Source organism: Thunnus maccoyii, chromosome 11 (genome assembly GCF_910596095.1).
Source record: "Thunnus maccoyii chromosome 11, fThuMac1.1, whole genome shotgun sequence".
NCBI classification, from domain to species: Eukaryota; Metazoa; Chordata; class Actinopteri; order Scombriformes; family Scombridae; genus Thunnus; species Thunnus maccoyii.
The window spans coordinates 2,613,286-2,637,776 of NC_056543.1; the positions used below are offsets into that span (position 1 = coordinate 2,613,286).

At 37.1% G+C, this 24,491-nt stretch overlaps 1 protein-coding gene across 5 annotated transcripts in view; it reads left to right on the top strand.

Annotated features, from left to right (window-relative positions):
* Positions 1–24,491, top strand: part of LOC121907447 (secretin receptor) — a 47,169-nt gene that overhangs the window by 9,423 nt on the left and 13,255 nt on the right. For 4 of the 5 annotated variants that reach the window (XM_042427023.1, XM_042427022.1, XM_042427020.1 and 1 more), the window contains 3 exons: positions 11,064–11,175; positions 18,478–18,573; positions 20,744–20,844. In XM_042427023.1, the coding sequence (XP_042282957.1) occupies positions 11,064–11,175; positions 18,478–18,573; positions 20,744–20,844 (309 nt within the window). Of the gene's footprint in view, positions 1–10,433; positions 10,904–11,063; positions 11,176–18,477; positions 18,574–20,743; positions 20,845–24,491 lie in introns of those variants that run through there. The other variant, XM_042427021.1, reaches the window with a different exon arrangement.

Below are 24,491 nucleotides of genomic sequence, written 5' to 3' on the forward strand. Positions count from 1 at the left end.
AGGTCTATCTGAATCCATGTAGGAATGAAAGTAACTGAGTTAAGCCCAAAAATAGCTGCTAACACACTAGTCTCGCTTCATGGTAGAGGCCCCTGCTGAGGGCTTTCATCAGTGACAGCTTACATACATATAGCTGAAATACAGCATTTAATAAAGTTCAAAGATAAGCCAGATCAGTGTTTTGAAGGCGATACGTCAGTCAAGCAACAGTCTGGACCACAGACAGCTTCAGGAGGAGGGAAGGAGAGAGAGAGAGACTTATTTAGGCTATTGCTGTCTATAATATTTACAAAGAAACATTTGAAAAATTAACTCATCACTTAGTGAGAAATTTTTATTGTCATAGCCAGTAAAAATTTTAGGAGGGTGTTTTTTTACATGTATTATTGTCTGAAATCTTATTTTGTAAAAGAGAAATCTGCTTCATGACGGTACGTGATCGGGATCAGCAGCTAAGTCTGACAGACGGAGGGGACACTCAGATTTAATGCAGAAATGATGAGAGGCTGCTGAACTGAATGCACGGTTAGGATGTGCGCTCCAGCAGCAACACTGCACCGACCGCATGCTGAGAATTGTTGATCTGACATGAATCTGTGCACAATAATTACACAGAGAACAGAAGCACATGATACATAAACACACCCTGAACATGTCCATCAAGCAGGTTATGTTGCACCATGTTTCGCACGCACATTTAAAATGATGAGACATCAGATTTGAAATAGATTTGTTTTGTTTTTTGTCTTTTTGAAGCCACAACTAGGGGCCATCAGTGGCATTGCACTGTAAGGTACTGCTTTGTCTTCAGCCTCAAAGCGCAGTAGTTGCCACTGAGGTGGAACATCCTTACAGAAGTGTGTTGGAGATAACAGCTCACAACTACAACTGCTTCACAGTGAGATATTGAGATAGTGATCACTGTGATATTGACCAATGAACTTCAAAAGGGCTTGGGTCAGCACATAAATAGAACAACAACTGTTCAGCCAATCATCACAAGACTGGCAGGATATATCCATATAAGTACCTGAAACATACCCTAAAAGTTTAATTCAAATTGACCACTAGGAGGCACTGCAAATGAAAAAAATGGGCACTGCATAAATCAAATCAGACAACAAATCAGAAATTGTTTGTCCAATCATTACAAAACTCGCAGGATATGTTTCATAACAATGTTGAACCACGTATGTAAAACTATTTTGAAATCGCTCAGTAAGGGGGGACACCATAATCTATGACAGTTTGTCCTAACACTCTGTGTTGGCTTGAACCCCTGGAATCGCCACTTGCGGCTATATTTTATTTTTTGTTGTATTAAGAGTATGAAGAAATTCTACCCCTGTTCTTTTTTGTTGTTGCTGTTTTTAATGTTGATATTTGTGTTGGTTTCTTTACAGCTATAAAAAGTACAAGACTCGTAGGGATTATGAGTAAGAGTAGAAGTATTAGAATGACACATAACATGCCCTTTTCTTAACAATGAGCTCGTGTCATGATGTGACATTTTCATTATCTTACCTTGGGCATATCCAGGACATTCCTGAATGATTACACCCTGTCAGCTTACAGCACTTCATTAAGTAAAACATCATCAAGCGGCTTGTTTGATGTGTCTCTGTTACATTGTTGGTTTTTATTGGGGTTTTTTTATTTGCATTTTGCAGCAATTATCATAGAGAAAAAATATTGTTACACAGGTAGTTTTTTACCTAACCAGCCTTCCTATCGTTTGGTTGGTTCTCCACTTCTGAGAGTCTTAATTGCCCTTTTCATGTGTTTTGATCTACAGAGCATCCAAGCATAAATCTTGTTTTATCCAGGTATCTTCAGACCTATTTTCAGTCATTATGTCCAGGTATGAGATTTCGTTCTTAGAGATTTTTATATCCATATTTATTGTCCCTCTCTCTTTCTTCTTTTCTTTTTTTCACTTCTGATTTTATCAAAATGTGAGATTCCTCTGATCTGTGGTGGCTTTACAATGTGGTCACTTGTCATGTTCGAAGAGAAGTGACCACATCACACCACACCAGTCCTCGCTGACCTTCAATGGTTTAATGTGACTTTTGGAATTTAAGATATGATTTGATTTTCAGCTACAACCTGTTTGCCGTGCCTCTGGCACATTCTTAGCAGGTCACATCTTGGAATCACACAATGTTTGATTCAGATTGACAGGTCAGTAATACAGAAATAATTTGACTTGTTCTCCAGACTCGTTCGGTTGGTTCACTTCTGAGAGTCTTAGTTGCCCATTGTCTGTGTTTTAGTCTACAGAGCATCCAAACATAACTATTGTTTTATCCAGGTATCTTCAGACCTATTTTCAGTCATTATGTCCAGATATGAATTTTTGTTCTTGGTGATTTTTATATCCATATATTTCAGCCACACTCTGTTTGCTGTGGCTCTGGTACATTCTTAACAGGTTTCTTGCTGATTTGCATATTGTAGCTGGTGTCATTGGATTGACTCCCCCATTGATTCCCCCGTTGATTCCTTGACGACCCCTGGGGGTCCCCAGACACCAGGTTGAGAACCGTTGGTCTACATGTCACTCACTGAGAGTGCTCTTAACACCTTTAACATTGTGTCCTGGTATGGGAACCTCTCAGCTAGAGTCAGTAACAAGCTGACCCAGGTAGTCAACCAGACCAGCAAAATCATTGGAAATAAACAATTGCAACTCCAGAGTCTATACAACCGGTCCATAAACAAAAAAGGCTACCCAGGTCTATATTGACCCCACTCACCCCTTCACTCATCATTCCAGCTGTTACCAGGGAGAGTGGGTACAATAAGTCATTTGTGCCCTCTGCTGGGTCCATTCTAAACAGACACATTACCCCCGACCCCCAAAGCCCATAAGCACTTCTGCTACTGAAAATGTATTTTATGTATTTCAGCTGCTCTTTACTGTCTGTGTTACACTGTGTTGCCAGTACGCCGAAGGCAAATTTCCATTTCATGTAATGTAAATACAATAAAGTTTTCTTGTCTCAGAAACAACTAATAACTAAAGTTATATTGTTATGAGCCTAAAATTTGTTTTATACCTGTTTCTCACCAATAAAGAGTAGTTGTATCATGTCAGTGACCTTTCCATTTGACTCCTGGTGTCAAAATTATAGGAAAAAGTGAGTTCATTTGTCTTTGTATGTTATCTTGTTCAGGAGTTGTGAAAATCTGTGTTTTTCGCCACTCGCATCAATTCAAGATTAGGATTCTAAACAGGTTTTTAAAAAATGCCACGCGGGTACACTTGAACCTCCTTCTCCTGCTCAGCTATTGATACTTCTACTTAAGTAAAGTATCTGGATACTTCTTTCACCGCTGATCCTGATGAATGTGTCCATCTCATTGAGCCTTGCTCTCCAGAATCTTACATAGAAATAATTTGACTTGTTCTACAAACTAGTTTGGTTAGTTCACTTCTGAGAGCCTTAATTGCCCATGTTATGTGTTTTAATCTACAGAGCATCCAAACATAAATTTTTCAGTCATTACATCCAGGTATGAGTTTTCGTTCTTGGTGATTTTTATATTCATATTTATTGTCCCTCTCGCTCTCTTCTTTTCTTTTTTCACCTCTGATTTTATCAAAATGTGAGATTCCTCTGATCTGTGGTGGCTTTACAATGCAACCACACCACACCAGTCCTCGCTTCACTGGTTTAATGTGATGTTTGGAATTTAAGATATGATTTGATTTTCAGCTACAACCTGTTTGCTGTGTCTCTGGCACATTCTTAGCAGGTTTCTTGCTGATTTGCATATTGTAGCTGGAGTCATTGGATTGATTCCCCCATTGACAAACACAAAACTTTTACGCAAGTAGTTTTTCACCTGTCACATTTAATCCCTGCGTGCTGTTAACACATTGTTGAATCATATGATGTTTGATTTAGACTGACAGGTCACCATGCAGTCGCCATGCAGTAATACAAAAATAATTTGACTTGTTCTCCAGACTCGTTTGGTTGGTTCACTTCTGAGAGTCTTAGTTTTAAAGAACAAATGGCCTATTTTATGTGTTTTAATATACAGAGCATCCAAACATAAATCTTGTTTTATCCAGGTATCTTCAGACCTATTTTCAGACATTATGTGCAGATATGAGTTTTCGTTCTTGGTGATTTTTATATCCTCTCTCTTTCTTCTTTCCTTTTTTTCACTTCTGATTTTATCAAAATGTGAGATTCCTCTGATCTGTGGTGGCTTTACAATGTGGTCACTTGTCATGTTCGAAGAGAAGCGACCACATCACACCACACCAGTCCTCACTGACCTTCACTGGTTTAATGTGACTTTTGGAATTTAAGATATGATTAGATTTTCAGCCACGCCTTGTTTGCTGTGGCTCTGGTACATTCTTAGCAAGTTTCTTGCTGATTTGCATATGGCCCCATTCCTCTGTTGACAAAAAAAAAAAAAAAAACTATTATGCAAGTAGTTTTTTACCTGTCACATTTAATCCCTACATGCAGGTAACACACTGTAGAATCACATAATGTTTGACCTCACACCCTACGTGCTGTAGGGTGTGAGGTCGGGACTAGCGTAGCGTAGCGTCCAGGTTACATCGCTGTCTGGATGTATAAAGAGCTGCAGGTCTGTGTGTCTGTTGACCAAGGGCGGGGCTGAGCTACACAAAGGCGGCACCTTCCCTCACGGTTGTGTGGAGGTGCAGACGTGTTTATGTAACATGGTCAAAACAAGCTTCAAAAGTACAAAAAAAAACCAGTGATGTTAAATTACTTTTGAGTGCCTGCATATCAACATGGCTTAGGAAGGAATAAAATCTCCAAACTTACAAGTGGAATACAAGAAAATCAAAGCAGATCTGGGTAGTAATCATGAGCAGTGATAGCCACCATGGCAAAAACAGAACAAAGTGCACGTCACAGTACTGCACATACTGGTTTCTTTGTCATTCCTTCTACTTTTATCATGAAGCACTTTGTGACATCTGTTCTAGAAAGGCGTTCTGTAAATTCATATCTTATTTTACTGCAATATAAAAGATTTAAACTAAAAAATAGAATAGTTTGCCTTTGTATATATGCTGTAAAATCCACAAACAGATCATTAGAGAAGCTATAAGCCTCTGTATTGAAGTGTAGGTTTATAAAGGACAGTCAAAACTGGAAAATCCAGCTACCACTATTGATCCTTTGCTATGTGTTGGCCTGATCGCTCAGCATGACCTGCCTCACAAAACAGCCTCCAAATCCACTATGACATTTACAGAGACTGCCTCATCAATTATAACACGGCAATAAAAACTGCCAGACAATCATTTTGTCTGGCAGAGTGCTGTTCTCCACTGGCTCAGCAATCCATCATCTTCGACTCAACCGGACCTACTATAAAGTGCAACATTTTTCAACAGTAAAATCACCACCGTCAGAAAAAACAAAAGTTCTTTGAGTTCTGGCAAAAAAAAGATGTGTTACCTACTCACAAGAATAGGACTTGTGATATGCTTCATTTTGCTCCTGTGGACTCCACAGCACTGGAGGATGCTGTGCTGAAAGTTCAAGTCCTCCACCTGCTGTCTGGACTTACTTCCTACAACGTTTTTAAAAACTGTTTTTAACTGTTTAAATACAGAGATACTACAAATTGCCAACTGCTCCCTCTAGTCCAGTATTTTCCCACATGCTCTTAAAACTGCTTTCATAAAACCATTGTTAAAAAAGAACAATCTAGATTCCTCAAACATGAGTAACTACAGACCAATCTTAAATCTCCCGTTTCTCAGTATGAGTAAGTAAGAATAATCAACTGACTAGCTACCTAAAGACAAATGACCTGTTTGATGTTTTTCAGTATGGTTTTAGATCCCACCTCAGCACAGAAACTGCCCTCGTTAAAGTTGTAAATGATTTCCACATAAACACAGACTCCGGACTCTCAATCCTCGTACTCTTAGATCTCAGTCAACACCGTCAATCATGGGATTCTGCTTGACAGACTACATTATTGGGTGGGATTGTCCGGTCCTGTTCTAAATTGGTTCAGAACCTACCTACTAGACAGGAATTTCTTTGTCTCCATTGAAAACGTTGCATCTGATAAAGTCGCCGTGACCTGTTGGGTTCCACAAGGCTCAATCCTCAGTCCACTCCTGTTCAGCTTGGGCACATCATAAAGAAACAATACCATAATATTGTTTAAAACCATAACATATACAATACCATACTTACGCAGATGACACACAACTTTACATCTCTGTATCTCCTGATGATTTGAGCCCTGTGGAAACACTGATTAAATGCATCAAGGACATTAACACATGGATGAATCAAAATTTCCTACAACTAAATAGTGACAAAACAGAAGTTATTATTATAGGTGCAAAAGCAAAGAGACAGGAAATTGCAGCCCACCTCAGTTCCTTTTCCCATGAGAACAAAGAACATGCCAGAAATCTTTGTATTATCATAGATGCTGACCTTAACTTTAACTATCATATCAATAATGTCACAAAAACAGTCTTCTATCACCTCAAAAATATCTCAGAAATCAGATGCTGAAAAACTAGTACATGTATTTGTCACAAGCAGACTCAACTATTGCAATGCTCTTTTTTCTGGACTCCCCACGAAAAACTGTTCAGCACCTGCAGCTTATACAGAATGTTGCTGCATGTATTTCAACCAGGACTAAGAAAAGTGCACACATCACACCTGTTCTTGCACTGGCTTCCAGTAAATGCTAGAATTGATTTTAAAGTCCTCCTACTCGTCTACAAGGCACTGCATGGCCCTGCTCCAAATTATATTAAGAAATTGCTTGTGCCATATGAACCAACAAGAAGCCTCACATCATCAGCCAGTGGTCTCCTTGTTGTCCTCCTCTGTGTGCTCTAAAGCAGGAAAAGCTGCATTCAGCTGTTATGCTCTATACAGATGGAACGATCTTTCAAGTGATTTTAGAGATGCCCTGACGCTTAGTTCCTTTAATAGCAGACTTAAAACATTTCTGTTTACTGTTGTGTTTAACTAAGTTGAGCAACTGTCTGCTCCCATTTTAACTGAAATATTATGCACTTTAATTACCTATGCATCCATGTATGCAAACGTATGTTTGCTTGCTTTTATGTATGATGATATGTATGCGAGTATTTCATGTTTTTATAATTGTATTAATTAATTGTATTAATCAATTAAGTCACAAGTCAGTCACCATGAAAGAAGCATTTAAAACACGAGAGAAAAGGGTACAAGCCATGTCATGAGAGAACTGCACATGTTAGTTAGTCTCTACAACTAGGGATGGCTATGGTTAGGATTCATAAATCCAACTATTTATGGTTCGGTTTATACCTTGTTTTTTGTTGTTGTTTTTTTTGGGGGGGGGGGGGGGGGGGGCAATTTTGTATTTTATGCAGTATTAATGTGTGTGAATATGTTGTATGACTTCTGCCATTCTGCCACCAGGTTGTGCCTTTGAGTAAGGTGAGAGTTTTGAAGCACAAGTAGTAGAAGAAGAGGAACTTCCTCCAGTTGCAGTAGTTAGCACAAAGCTAGTGGGTTTTAACAACAGCAAAAATATGCTGATGGACTATAAGCTACACATACTGCTTTGTTGTGGTTGTAAAGTGTGCAGATAAAAGAAACTGCAACTTATACTGCAGCCTGAGTCTCTGTCTGCAACTCATGACTACTTTGGTATATTTACTCGCCAAATGGAAAATCTACCCGCATTTGGCGCTTGCACAACAAAACATTGTATTCTATCTGATGATTACTTTTTTCTGCTGTGGATTGTGTAGACTAATACATCCATTCATTTAGAACACTGAAATTGTTCAAACATCAAGCATCATCAAGGAAAAATACCATCTTGTTTGCCTGATCTTGAAGGATTGCATTTGTCACACAGTTGATTAAAGAGAAAGAGACCATTCTGCTGTGGTTGAGTTACATTGACTTTGAGCTAGTGAGGGACTGCGAACAGAACAGTGAAGCTCTGTCATGAAAAGCTGTCAATTCATAAGCTGTCTTGTCTGAATCAGAAACGGTCTGGTAATATTGAGCTTGAGAGAAAATGCTTTCAACAAGCTTTGTGCTCAATCCTGTCTTGCATTGTTTTCTAGGTCTTGCTAGACACTGTCTCCAAAGCCTGGGTTGCACACACTTCACTAGAAGCCACCCTTTCATGTCTCAAAACGTTAACTGTTAATGCTCAATATCTACAATAATGCAAATAGGCCAATCAGCTAAATAAAAACTGCCAGAGCAAGCTGTCCTTTAAATGTGATCAACAAAATCTTTAAACCATCTGTAAAACTGACTGGTATCCTGTGTTGGGATGCTTAATTTGGAGTGATGTAGTAGTCTCTACATTTGGAACCAGTTAAAACTCTGGTGCAGTATTTTGCACAAGCTTTAGGCAAGAGAGTGATTTATACTTGCAGTATAATGTTTGAATTATGCAGAATATGCAGTTTAAAATAAAAAACAAACAACAAATATACACATTATATATAAAATAACGTGATTAAATCCCTATCATGTGTTGCACATGTCAATATGTATGATAACAAAAAACACTGTCTTGGCAGCATCTCACAAAAAATGAAGTCGTCAGCCCTCACAAATAAGTGTATATCACTTTTTCAATGATGCACAGCAGCAAAAAAGGGTTTCAGCCCTAGGCTTTCCTCAACATTAGGATGGAACAATATATATCTAAAAAAAACACAGCAGTAGAGTGGACAAAAGAGTCATTAAGTTTCATTCAGCGTATTCTGCTCATTCATCATTCATCACAGTTGGATCACTCATTCAGTATACAGCAGGTTTAAATGTTTAGTGTGTTCATAATGGAAAAGGGATAAAATTGACTTTTGATTTATTTTTGTGTGTTTTATTGATGGATAATATTCTCCCACAATGCAATGCACAAAACAAAATTGAGGGAGCTACAAAAAATATCCATCTGAAGAAGAGTGTCAGATGGATATGTTGGATAGTTGCTTGTAATTACTTTCAGATAATGTTTATATAAGGTAATGATTATTACAATTATGTTTTGTAGGACATTTTTGCATGATCCTATTTTTTTGTACAGTATCAAACCAATATTTTTACCAGGAATTTACTGTAAATAGATGAGATAATCACATACAATTAAAGCCTAAAGCTCTCAAGATACCATTAATGGCTGTTAAAGGAGGATAATTTGAATATAATTTTACATATTTTTTTTGTTTTACATCCAGAAATTTGTGTTTTGATGGAGCAGTCTTAAGGATAAACTGGATAATTCTATGAATTTACAAAAGAATACTGTATAAAACAAGCCATTATTTAAATTAGGTAATTTTAAGGTATTTCTGCAATGTTTTTCATTTTTTTGTGCACATTTATACATTTATTTAGCATTCTAGCAATATTTAATAATTTTTTTTGTTTTTATTTTACAACAGTTTTCTGTTTTTTCTGTGTAGAATAACTAAAGGTTTTCTTTTTACCAATATTTGACGGTGTTTTTTTACTTTTTAAACTTTTTTTTACTTTTTTTTTTTACATTAAATTTAAAGTAAAAAAACAGAAAGTTGCCTTAATTTTACATTCAGTAATAGGATGTGTATTATTTGTATTTTTATATGTATAATATTCTATCATATTAATTTACAGATTACAGCCTTTATTTTATGGTGAATATTTTTAACAAAAATAATTTACTGTGTTTTTATGGCATTTACACTTAATGTAGAAAAAAAAAACTGTAAAATAATACAGTAAATTTCTGTGAAATAACTCTTTTTTTTTTTTTTACAGTGCAGGTCAGCATTTTATGTTTGTATTGTGTATTTTTATTGTGTATTGTGTTTATTAGCACTTTTTAATCACTGACTCAGGTGGTCACTTCGTCTGCTATTATGCCTTTGTAAAGCACTTTGTGAGTAATATCTATGAAAAGCACAATACAAATAAATTTTACTTACTTACTTATTTACACTTTAAAGCACTATAATACCTTCCATGTCATGATAGATTAGACCCTCATGGGAGGAATGTCTGGGTCTGCCTCACCTTCAGGCAGTTCTGAGGATTGTTCTTATTCCTTAGCAACTGCTCTGGATTATATAATGTTTTCAATATAATGTTTTTTATATATAGCGATCTGCTACAACAGCCTTACAGTAAACACAGCTGTGGAAGATGTGTTAAGAAGTCCGTGACTTAAGTAAAAGTATAAACACAACAACAGAAAAATACTCCTTTACAAATAAAAGTCATCTATTCAAAATGTGACGCCACTAAAAGTACAGAAATAATGCAAGTGTAGTGATTCATTTTTTAATTAAATATTCAGCATAGAAGCATATTACAGTAATGATATTAAAGTAAGATGTTACATTTTTACCATTGAGGGCATAATAATTGCCCCATAAAAGATAATTAATAAAAGATAATTAAATGGCAGCACATGGTTGTTGTGATTTTTGGACAGACGGCTGTTCGTGTAAAGACTTCAGTGGGAAATTTAATTTTTCCACATCATCATCATCATCATCATCATCATCATCATCATCATCATCATCATCATCATCGTGCTCACAGGAGAGAGGAAGCGCTGTCAGGCTGCAGCCTCGGAGCGACCCGCATAAACACAGCACCTCTCGGCCGTGGAAAGGACACCTCCGCTCCGCGCACGTCCACATGTTTGCGTAAACGCGCGCCTCGGATCCTCATCAGACTTTCTCCTCTCTGTGACTCAGATTCATTAACAAAACATCGCGCTCATTCATTCAGTCAATTCCTTCGCTTTTATATATTTTTTTTTTTTTACATTGTTTGGTGGGATTATCAATGCCAGCTCCATGTGGATACCAGGAGAATTAGCGATCATTGCAATTCTTCTCCAGTGCTGCCTCCATGTGAGCTCTGCTTAATAGCTAATTATCAGCAGTGTTATTTTAGTGATTCTGAAAAACTGTAGCAAGTGGATTTAAACCACAGAGGATAACATACTGTTTGTCTTTGACGCATCTGATGTCTGTCTGATGGAGCTTTTTCAACGTTTCAACGTGTTTGCAGGCGGAAGCCATTCCACCTGAATGCGACCCAAACTACATTTTGCTCCAAGATGAGGTGACCTGTTTGGAGCTGCTCGAAGCCAACAGGAGCTCCCTCAGCCCAGGAAAACAAGGCGAGTCCAACATAAAAGCCTCATGTCATGATAACAAATGGGTGAGAAAAAAAGATGTTCAGAAAAAGAGCTTTAAAGCTGCTTTTACACAGAAAATGTTGTTAAAAGCAGTAATATGGCTTCATGGCAAACACAGTGTGAACAAATAACATCAAGGCAAGCATGGAATTATCAAAGGTTTATCAGCATGTGAGGTGTAAAATGATTCTTACGTTTAAGCTCTAAGATTTCTGTCTCTGAGCAGCACTGAGAGACTGATGCATGCTTTTATAACCAGCAGGCTAGACTGCTGTAACACTCTCCTTTCTGGTCTGCTGAAGAATACAATTAATCAGCTACAATTAATGCAAAACTCTGCTGAGGAGAGCACACATTATGCCTGTTTGAACGTCTTTACAATGGTTACCTGTTAGTTTTTGTACTGATTTTAAAATTATTTTTTTGAGTTTATGAGGCTCTTCATGGCCTCGCACTAGACTACCTCTCAGAAATGCTTTTGGTTTATGATCCAGGAAGGCCCATCAGATCCTCCGGTTCTTCTCGTTTAGCTGCTTCTCAAAGCAGAACAAAAACCTTTGGTATTGCTGCTTTCAGCCGTTGAGCTCGGTGCTGCTGGAGCAGCTGCAGAGGATCTGAGAGGAGCTGAAAATACTAAAAACCCATTTATTGAGTCTGGCTTTCATGTAGGGTATTATAATTTTATGGTTTTATTGTTTATATTTATGTTATTTATCATAATTTATTTTATTCTGTTTTGTTTTATCAACATGTTACTGTTGATCATTATGATTTGTTTCATTCTACTTTATTATTTATTAACATTTTACTAATTTATTAATCTATTTATTTTGTGTAGTATTTCACAATTTTTTGTGATTTTTATTGCTTGTTTTTTCTTTTATTGTTTATATTTTATTATCTTAACTAACCATCTTTTATTGTTGTCTTAATAGTCTTAATCTATTTTAACATCCTATGTTTTGTCAATTGCTTGTAAAGCACCAAGAATTGCATTTTATTTGTTTGAAAGGTGCTATATAAATAAAGTTTGATTGATTGATAATGTGGTAAAAAAAAAAAAAAACTATGACAAAGGTAAACTATTTAAATTAAAAGAAGGGTGCCCTGTGACTGTTTGTTTGCTTACAGGACATTAGATGAAAACAATGAAATTAGCTTTATAACAAGAGAACCAGTTATTGCAACTTGACAGATCTACAGACGGGTTTTTCATTTACAATCAATCAAGGATATGTGCAGCAGGAAGTCAGAAAACAAGTAGCCACAATGTCCTGAAAGCTGATGTATGGACATTTTCAGCATTTTGAAATCAAGTAACTTGCCTGTTTAGAGGTGAATTTGTATGCAACACTCATCTTTCCAAAAACTCTTAGCATGAAAACAATAAAGTAACGTCAGCATAGAAACAATAAAATAACGTTAGCATGAAAACAATATAGTAACATTAGCATGAAAACAATATAGTAACATTAGCATAGAAACAATAAAGTAACATCAGCATGAAAACAATATAGTAACATTAGCATGAAAACAATAAAGTAACATCAGCATGAAAACAATATAGTAACATCAGCATAGAAACAATAAAGTAACGTTAGCATGAAAACAATAAAGTAACGTCAGCATAGAAACAATAAAGTAACGTTAGCATGAAAACAATAAAGTAACATCAGCATAGAAACAATAAAGTAACGTTAGCATGAAAACAATAAAGTAATGTCAGCATAGAAACAATAAAGTAACGTCAGCATGAAAACAATAAAGTAACGTCAGCATGAAAACAATAAAGTAACGTTAGCATGAAAACAATAAAGTAACGTCAGCATAGAAACAATAAAGTAACGTTAGCATGAAAACAATAAAGTAATGTCAGCATAGAAACAATAAAGTAACGTTAGCATGAAAACAATAAAGTAACGTCAGCAAAAAACGCTCCCATGTTGGTAATGTTACTGTTAGTAGTTGTTGCAATTGCCTCAATACCTCAAAACGTCTCCCAGACATTTCTGAGTCGCACTTTGAATACAGAACAAAATCCAGATACACTTTGCAAAACGTATTAAGTCTTTGTTTAACTGTTTATTTTAATCCCAATTCCAAGGGCAACTTTACACTTTTTAAGGTAATTTTGCATGTTAATTTATGACCCTGTCCTCCACTAGCTCCAATAGCTTCATTAGCTAGTTTATTAGCCTGCAGGAAACCTCACTGACAAAGATCCTCATGTGTGGCTGCGTCTGTCTGTTCAGGACAGGCTTGATAGAATATCGTCTATATTGCACTGCCGTCATTTTCATCAGTCATGGTGACAACAGAGGAAACACCACGTACCTTCTCCCGTTATTGAAGCAGGTAATAGCATGATCTGCAATGTATTTGCAGCACAAAAAAAAAAAAAGAAAAAAATTAGTGTTGCCATGGTTTCCACTCCCAGGTCAGCTGGAGATGAGAGAACTGAAGAGGAATTGGATTAACTGCTGTGCTGATTGGCGGATTGATGTCTTCAAAATGACATCACACATCTTTAGAGTTCAACAGGGCCGAAGGGCTTCACTCTATCTCCAGTAATGAATAACAGACACATTTCCTTCATGTTTGATGGTTTCAACAGCAAAACAAATCAGGGTGTTTTACTTTTAACATATCAAATCTACTCAAGCACAATCCAACAATTTAAATGTGTGACACTGAGTTTTATTTACACTGAATTTGTGAACATTATGTTTATGAATTAATTTATACTGAAATCATTTTTAGTATAAAATTCATTCAGTTTGAATGAATATATTTATGACTGATTGAAGGAACACAATTAAACATTTTCATGTCAGGACTTGAAGGCAAATTGTGATTTAAAATTCAAGGACAGGTTCATAATTTCTCAAATCTGTTTTAAACCAACAGTCAGGAGCCCTCATGAACATTAAAGTGTTTTTCTTGTTGTAATCATTCCTCCTGTTCATACTGACCATTAGAAGATCCCTTCATAATGACCTTACAATGGAAGTGATGGAGGACAAAATCCACAGTCCTCCTTCTGTGCAAAAAATGTATTTAAAAGTTTATCTGAAGCTAATATGAAGCTTCAGCGTCCAAATGAGTCAAATCAAGTAGATATCTTTCAACGTTACAGTCTTCTTAGTGCCAAAGTTCCTCTTTTTGTTACTATACTTCCACCTGCAGCTCAACAGGGAAACACTGTCCGAGGAAACACAAAGAGGGAATTTGATGCTAAAAAGACTGTAAATGTGTCAGATATCCACTTGATATGACTAACTCAGACTGCTGAGGTTAATATAGGATCAAAGAGTAGGTATTAATAAACACAGTATATTTACTAGATGTATGTAAGTGATGGAGAGCAGTCATTATTTTAACACATCCCTGATTCTATTTCATGGGTACGATCAATGAATGTCTGTGTCACACATACTGTACATGCTCTACAGTATTGTACATTATTAATCAATATTATAGTAACTAACTGATGAAAAAAAAAACACCACCATCTGTCTTTGGCTGCAGATTTGTTGTGAGGTGTGTTCATGTGTTTGATAATCACCACACTCTCCCTTCTATATTCACCTTCATCCAGCCCTTTTACACTTTGTGCATGAAACAAAATAGCAGGTGCACATGGAGACGCCTACACTGTCCGTGCACCAAAGACCTACCACGCCCACACTGGCTGTGCTTGTGCAGTTAAAATAGGGCCCCATATGTTTATATTGTGACCACCAGTTTTTATTAATTCAACTTCTGAGAAATGGCTCTAAATACTACAATACCCATGAACCTCAGCTGCCGTTGCTATGGCGAAAAAGCTGAAACTATTTTAATCTGCAGTTTTTTCAACGCTGCAGTTTTTAGCCTGCCGTTGGTGGCGCATGGTGTGACATAATTTGAAGCTTTGTGATTGGATGTCTCTTGCTGAAATGCACCTTGGGAGTTGTAGTTAACTTCTCTCCTTCACTTTTTACGTGTCACATCCTGCCAGGACATTCTGTTAATGTTTGGACTCTTTGTGTTTTTGTTCTTTTGAATTCCTTGGTTGTTATTATCCATCAGATGCCCTCAGACTTTTTCTTTTGTCATTTGTGTTGCCTTTACTGGTCGGACTGTGCTTATTGTGTTATTAGTTTTCTGGTTTCCCTGTGTTCATGTAGTCTTCCTCTCACCTTCATTAGCCCTGCCTTACTCCCAGTGTCTTTCCCAGCCAATCACTCCCAGCCTGCCCTTGTGTCTAGTCACCTGTTCCCCATTCCCTTATTAGTTCAGTCAATATTGAAGTCTTGGTTTGGGAAGCAGTCTTGGTTGGATCATTGTTCTGTTCTGTCCTGACCATCGCAAGAATAAAGAAGGTTTTCGTCAACCCTGCATGTTGGGTCTATTCCTGCTACTCCACTTGACATTATATCCATAGTCTTCTAACCTTTTATCAAAGAACCAGATATTTTCTAACACAGTTGTTCATCTTTTGAACAGATGATTCAACCAGGAGCGTTTCATGTCGATCCGAGTGGTAGAAGAGAGAGAACAGTGAGTCACTACTTCAGGAACCAGGGAATAGTGAGTGGAAGTAAAGCCATTTCTGCTTCATTATCCTTCCAAAATCTTAAGTGGTAGCCTATATAAAGGTGATAAATGAAACAATTGATCAGGTTACACCTCGTCAACACCATCACATTTAATAACTTCCAACCTCAACGTCAATCTGAACAGAACTGTGGATTCTGTTTTACAATAACTTGACACAGGGAGGAAACTGAGTCAGTATTTCACTAGTTTTAGGCAGACTTTTCCTAAATTAAACCCACAGCAAGTCTCTGCCTTGCCAGTCTCATTGGCAGAATTAACAACTGGGTAAAGTGGACTACCCAGGGACCCCAAAAGCCCAGCTTTACTCCACATCATTTGGATCTACTCAGTTTGGTTAAACACAAATGAGTTATAAATTGCAGCACTGAATTCCAATATGAACTCTGACAGATCCTCCATCTTATGGTTCTGGTCTTGAAGAGAAACTCTGTGTCAAAATCTAGTTTGAAGTCTGAAATATTTTTGGTTTATATTGAGCTCATCTGTTGTAAAGTTGTGTTTTATCCAACCGCACACATAAACACATAAGCAGAAACATCAGAGGAGTACTTTAACGATGCAACCAACTATTATTTTCCTTAATAATCCATTGGTTGTTCGGTGTATAAAATGTCAGAAAATAGTGAAAAATGCTGATCATTATTCATTGAAACCCAAGTGAACATATTCAGATGTTTTGTCTGAGCAACAGTCAAAAACACAAGGATGTTGAGTTTACTATCATGGAAAACTGGAAAACTAGCAAATATTCACATTTGAGAAGCTGCTACCAGATGATTTTTTGGCATTTTTCCTTTTCCTTCTCAAAATTGTTGCCAATTGTTGCCAAAGTCAATAAATTATCTAATCATTTCAGCTCTTGAATACCGGAGAGACTGAAGAATTATTAATGTCTTTCTGTCAGGTTTGAAAATGTTGAGGCCCAAACTTTGCGCCACTAAGCTGACGTCAGAAACATTCGGCTGAATAGCAGCTCTGATTTTCATATGGTATGATTTGGATAAAAGTGTGGGAAAAGTACTTTATTGGACATCACCCAACATGAGATAAATGAGTCAACAGATAATGTAAACAGGACACACAGTAGTGATTTCTGTGCCATTCTGCGCTGACATTTTCTGGTCTCCGCTTATTTTTTCATCAGTTTATTTTTCACTGTGACTGAGTTTCAAGCCAAAGTAATTTGGCAAGAAGTAAGATGAAGTCTTTGGAGAGACACGTAGTGGCTCAGCGGCCAGACACTTCAGCATGTGATATACTGCTGAGGAGTTATTCTGCCATAAATGGACACATCGGTGCATCATTTCTAAAAACATTTGACGGTGATGGAGGGAAGCAGCAAACACAGCGATCATACTTTTGTCTTTTATTTTGGTTAAAGTTGTATTTAAGGACAACTGGAATAAACTCATTCAAACAGCATATTATTTATGTAAGATACTGTCCTTACTCACCAGAACTGGTAAAGTGAGCTTATCATCAGAGCTCAATCAGACCCTGCTGCTGACAGTGTTGGAAAGTAACTAGATGCATTTACTTAAGTACAGTTCTGAGGTACTTGTACTTTACTTGAGTATTTCCATGTGATGCTACTTTCTAAATTTCAGAGGGAAATATTGTACTTTCTACTCCACTACATTTATTTGACAGCTTTAGTTACTTTTCAGATGAAGATTTGACACAATGGATAATATAACAAGCTTTTAAAATACAACACATTGTTAAAGATGAAACCAGTGGTTTCCAACCTTTTTGGCTTTTGACGTCTTACAAAAAGCAGTGTGTAGTCGGGGTCACATTTCACATGTCTATGAGTTGTTAACAGCTCCACCAAATAGTGATTTTTCCTTCTAAACTTCTCACATGCTTTCATTTCAATAAACGTTCAAATGATCCAATATTTCAGCAAAAATCAAAGATTAGAGAAAAAGTCCAAAAACTGAAAACAGATTTGTGTATCAGAACTTTGTTTTTTCTTCTTTCCTCTCCCATTAATCATCTCACCACCCCTCAGATTTATCTGCTGACCCTTTGGAGGGACCCGACCCCTAGGTTGGGAACCACTGGACTAAACTAGCTAACTGTATATAAAGTAGTGTAAACTAGCTCCACCTCCAGCAGCTACAACAGTAACATGCTGCTCTAACACTGATGCTTCACTATTAATAATCTAATGATGTCATATATAATAATATATCAGTCAGAGGGGCCAAACCACTACTTTTACTGCAATACTTTAACTACATCAAGCTCATAATACTTATGTACTTTTACTGCAATACTTTAACTACATCAAGCTCATAATACTTATGTACTTTTACTGCAATACTTTAACTACATCAAGCTCATAATACTTATGTACTTTTACTGCAATACTTTAACTACATCAAGCTCATAATACTTATGTACTTTTACTGCAATACTTTAACTACATCAAGCTCATAATACTTATGTACTTTTACTGTAGGAGGATTTTTCATGCAGGACTTTTACTTGTAATGGAGTATTTTTATATTGTTGTATTGGTACTTTTACTTAAGTAAAGTATCTGAGTATTTCCTCTACCACTGGCTTCTGGTATTACGCAAATAAACGTGTCAAAAGATCCTAAATAGAACCAAGAATAATTAGCTTGACAGGTTGTTTTCTCTTGTTGTGACAGTTAATGTTTTTTTCTGCCAGAGTGCAGCGGCTGGTGGGATCATCCGAACTGTTGGCCCCATGCTGAGGTTGGAGAAGTCGTATCTCAGCCCTGTCCCAGATTCCTACACGCTACAGGTTGGTGGGAGGGCTAGCAGCTGTTAAAAACATGTGGGTAGCATTACAGTATATGGTATAGGTACAGGAATTATTATGACTTCATGCATGAAAAAGCATGACTTAAAGGATGAGGCTTTTCTGTATTTTTCTTCTTGCCAACAAATCTCATGTTTGGATCCAAACCAATAATGAACTGATCTACTAACAAGTATTGTGTGTGTATCAAAGCCTGATATATCTTATTCCACTGTTGTTGTCCAGAAACTATTAAAAACGTCAGTGAGTCTCACCGCTGCACCGGGTGACATGTTCCTTCATCATGAAGAGTTTGGTCATGTTTGTCTGTTTAGAAACTGTGTACAACAGACGCTACTGAGCATGTGCGGGAACGCAGTTCTGTTTACAGCTTCACTAGCTTGTTGTGCTACATGTGCTCCGGATACACACACGATAGTTGTTAGTAGATCAGTTCATTGTTGGTTTGGATCCAAACAAGAAGAAGAAAAATATAGAAAATCGTCAGCCTTTAATTCATTTAATATCTCTTAAACTATCAGGAATGTACAAGAATTAACAGTATATCATTCATGCTTTGATGCAAGAATAATGCGGTAATTAATGAAGCAAGTTAGGTATTTCAGTCATCATCATTTGAGTTATTAATGATGTTCACATCTTCTTCATAGTTTAGTCAGCAATAAAAGGGACCGGCTAAAAAATACTTTTCATGGTAAACATTATACCTACTAATGTTCAACATATTGTCATTGGGAGCACGGTAGCGTGTAGCTCAAAGCACTGATTTGTAGCCTCACAGAGCTGCTAGCATGGCTGCAGACCCTCAGTGTTGTTAAATGAAGTATCAAGGCTGTGGTGGAATTGTTGCAATAAGCAGAAAGACACAGTGAGATTCATCCACCGGTCAAAAGCCTGTTGCATAATCCACTGAAAGCACCCCCATGCTAACACAATGCTTACATAACAAACATGTGGACTGCATTTATTTGGTTTTATTCTGTCATTAAACAACCTACACATAACACTTTTCTTCTACATATTCACCAGGAAAATGAACAAATCATAGACCATGAACATAAAGCGTGACACGCAGAAACACAAAACAAACAAAATAAAACAAACTGTAAACAACATACAACAGAAACAAAGTGTTATGCACATAACTGAAGCATGACAATGGGTCTTAGTCGCTGTAACAATCCCTCCTCTCCTAATGAACCCTGAAGATGTTCTCTGTGAACCAGACAATGCTGTAAGAGATGACGGACAAAATCCACTTGTTCCAAAGTTCAGCTGAAGTTAAAGTGAGGCTTCAGCAGTCTCAGACGATATTTACTAAATGTGCAGTTTGTCCAGAACAAAATTTACTTTTTGTTTCTGCAGAATGGGATACTTTATAGTAGTCACGTGTAGATTTATTGCAAACAGAGTGAAGGAACGTATTATGTATTTATTTACACAGACCTCCTCGTCAGCTGCTGTCAGCTCAGCCACTGATGACGCGACCATCTTCTTCAGTTATGTACTTGCAGCCAGTCGCCTACTGAGTCTTGTAAACGCTGTATCAATGCTCATTTTGACAGCTATTAGCCACAACTTGCTTCTTTCAGGGTCTCTCAAAGGAAAATCTCTGGAACACATTTTGCTCACTTGTTTGTTTCAGAAGACAGCAGATAAACACAGACGTGAACCATATTCATGTCCTACGTCTAAAAACACACACTGCAAAAATACTCCAACTATCAAATCTGCAAAGAAAAGAAATTTGCTTCTAACTTTCTTCTCAAGACGTCTTAAGTAGTGACAGCTGGTCAACGTCAACCAACTTACACCCGACTGTATCCCTCCGCCACAGATCAATGAGGAACTTCATTCATGCAGGAAAAAAAATAGTGAATTTGGTGCTAAACAGGCCGTAACGTCTGAAAATACAGCTGGATTTATCTAACTGAGACTAAGATCTGAACTTTGGGACGAGGGCTGTGGGTTTTGTCCGTCATCTCTGACAGTGTCGTCTTGTTCACTGAGCTTCAGGGTCAGTGTGGAGAAGAGGAACTGTAACAGCGACCAAGACTCGTTTCCACCTACATATGAGCATGTCAGTCTTGTATAAACTTGGACAGGAGACATATTGTGGCCAGTGAGAATTATGTTTCATTTCTCTCTGTAGGACGAGTGTTCAGGAACTGTACAGAGCAGGGTTGGACAGAGCTTTACCCTCCACATGAGATAGCATGCGAGTATGGATTAAACGGAAGCCTCCCTCTAGAGGTAAGCCTCTCCCTTCTGTCCTCTTACTTCAACTGGCGGTACTGGTTACTACGTCACACCAGAAAGTCAAATTAAGTAAGCAGGAAGCTTCATCATGAGCCCGTCATGTGTTTACGTAACTTCTGTAGTCGCAGTTTCCATCACAGCCGGAAGACGAGCAAAGCAGCACGCTGGAAGTGTTGCTGGTTGCTCAGCAGCTAAAAAGTCTTTACAGCCTTCCAGAGGATGGAAATTTATATCAGTAATGTCTGAAATTCATCTTTGGAGACAATCTTCCCTCCGTTATCAGCCAGTGGTTTTACAGTCGACTGTCTGCTGAACGAGACGCTGCAGGATTTTAAACTTATTGGATGAAGTTTTAAAACATGGTTTCTTTCTGTTACTGAACTAAAGGAATATAATATATCTGTGCTAAAGCTAAGCTAACAACCTCCGGCTACGTTTGGCTGTCTCACTGTTCAGAAACTTCCTGTTGAGTCTCAGCTGAGCAGCAGAAGAATCAGACTCTGCTTCATAGACGCTTTATACTGTCTAACATCTCCAGCTGCAGACATTACTGCAGGTAAACATGCTGCTGCTTTCATTAGGGCCTATTCTGATTGGCTGAGGGTGAAGGTGGGGGACACACCTCCAGCCAATCAGAATAGGGACTCATTAATAATGCAGATTTTATGTAAATGGCTTCAGAAACAGTCTGCTGGAGGACAGAGAGGAGTCTGAGCTGTAAGGAAAGATGGAGTCAAAGATGGACATAATACCAGATCTTTAAGCTTATCATTGTTAAAAGTTATGAACCAGGACCTGAAGGAGTCAGGGCAGTGAAGCAGCTCATCCTGTCAGTCTGTCAATCTTCTTCTTCTTCTTCTACCAGGTGGAGCATCGTCTCCACCAACTGTCCTTATATTCCTGTTAGCAGTCCTGTATATTGAGGATTGGTGAATATATGTTTCAAAACAGAATTTCCAGAATTGTTTAAAAAGATTGTTGTAAGATCCCCTTTTGTTCCAGCTCATTCCTTAATAACTGTCTTTCTACAAAAACAACATGATCCACAGTCTCTGTTTGACACCTCGGTTTAGTCTGTGAAGCTAATGTTAGCTCAAGCAGCTAAAGTGCACAGCTGTTAGTATCAGATTATTATGACACCTGACTAACAAGCAGTTAATTTATTACCATCAATGATCTATCAGTAAATATAACACCACCACATGTAATATCTTAATAAACGGGAGCTAAACGGTTCAATATGCTGCTTTCATTTTGACGTGTGTTGACATAATAAAAACGAATGATGGCTGATTCCTGGTATTGTTCATGTTGACTCTCTGTCACACTGTCGGGGCTTTTAGTGGGACACACAACCATTTGTCTTTAAAGTTTTGTGAATATCTAATTTATTTAACCCTCACATGCTTTTCCATTTTTACATTTGAGTGGAGTAATAACACCCTCATTACTTTTCTCAAAGAGACACAGAATAGTCAAAAAAATTAAAATATTTCACAACTTCTTTATTTATTTATTTTTTTTGCAGCTGATCAATTTGACCTTTTATTCAAAAATTATTCAGTAACATTCAGTGAAATCATGAAGGCTGTTATATTCACAAAGGACCATAATAATATAGTGTGATTGTAAATGTTTTGTCTCCATAACAAACCTAAAGAATACACCTTCTCTCTGCAAGCGTCATTAAGGATTAATCACCCACTAATCAATGACTGATAGATTTATGGTTCAGAAGTTTGGTTTACAGACTAATTCTGAGGAGATACTGTGAAATATATTATAAACAGTATATATTGTGTAGACTCTTCATGCTGTCCTGTAGTTAAATTTATAGAAAATAATTAAATTAATTGTCATTGCATCGCCTTAATTTTTAAGAAATACAATAAAGGTTTTGCCTTTAATGTGTACACAGAGGCGTTTTAGGATAGTTGAAAACACAACACAGCTCACGTGTTAAAGATGGATTCAGTGAGTTATTGTTTAGTTTAGACATCCTGAGATCAGTGGAAATAAATGAGCTTTATTGAGACAACTATTGAGATTAATTGATTAATTGAGAACTCCAGCAACACTTGTAGTATGAGGAACAACTTTAATAGTTGACCGATGTGTTTCGGCTTGTAGTCTTCATCAGCGTCATCATAAAACACATTACAAACAACATTTAAATAAAGGAAGTTGGGTATGAAAAAAGGTTAAAAAAATACATAAAAGACAACCAATCATATACATCCAGACACATATCAGCCAATGGGGCGTCTACAAAGACGGGTTGGATATATGGTCATGTGACTTCAGGCCAATCGTTGTCCAAGAAGGGACATGGGCGACGCCATATTTGGTCCATTAACTAGAAAGGTGCAACTATGGGGGGGGGGGGGGGGTACTTGGGTTTTTGTTAATCCAAAAATGTGCCTATTAGATATGACATACAGGCTTTATGAAGTGCTGTGTAGAGGGAGCAGAAAGATGCATAATAAAAAAAAAATTAAAAAGTGATAAAAAAAAATACACATACATCATGATACATCGTTAAAAAATCCATCATAAAAAACACTACAAATCCACATGAATGAGAGGTATTAAAAAACCAACTACAGAAACTCATTAATGGTGAAATCTTCATTCATGCCGCCCCGGAGATATAAAGAAGAAAATCCAAAATGCTTCTCTCTCTTTTTCCTAAGAAAACTAACATGAGCACCTCTTTGGGCCGAGCTTAATCGCTTCTACGTCCGTGAGAAATAAAGATGAGATGTGATGTTGCTTTTCATTGAGACAGAGAACTAAAGAAACCAGAAAATATTCACATTTGAGAAGCTGGAATCAGAGAATTAAGACTTTCTTCCTCCAAGAAACTGACTCAAAACAATCAATCAACTATCAAAATTAACTGATAAATGGTTGTGGCACTATATATATATATTTTTTTTGTCACAATATTTGAGCATCATCCATCTAGAATTAAACAAAAAAGTTTGAACTATAATTTGAAATCGTACAATAAAACTATACAGGAGAGCTACATTTGATGACCTGTCCCTTTAAAAGTAACTGACCAATCAGGACGCAGCTCTGTAACACCTGCTCACATATCTTGTATAGTTTTATTCAAAGTTTTGCCTTTTTTTGGTTTCAAACTATTTTTAATCACATTCTATTTACAGTTGTTTTGTTTGATTCTTTCTTTCTTTTGTTGAATTATTCTGAAACTAATTTAATCCCATAATATTGTGATTATATTTTACTCTGAGCAGGAAATGTGCGACTCCTCGCTCGCTGTGCTGTTTCTCATTATCACTCTTCCTTCTATTTTTACAACTGGCACTTTATCTCTGTTTATGTTCAGTGTTTTATTTCAGATGAGTGTTTAGCAGATTCCAGCCATTAGAAGTTTATTTGAACTGTTTGGAACAGCAGATGGGGGGGAAATGAATCACTTCAGGACAATAGATATTTAAAAATGTATAAATACAAAAGCCACTTATTCAAACAGTTGTTTGGGCGATTGTCTAAACTTTCTAAGAGCCTCCAATTCTCAGTCTAACACACACACACACACACTATGTGCTCTTCTACTCATGTTGAAGAAAAGCAAAACAAAATTTGAAGTGGAGAAATTCACATGACTGACT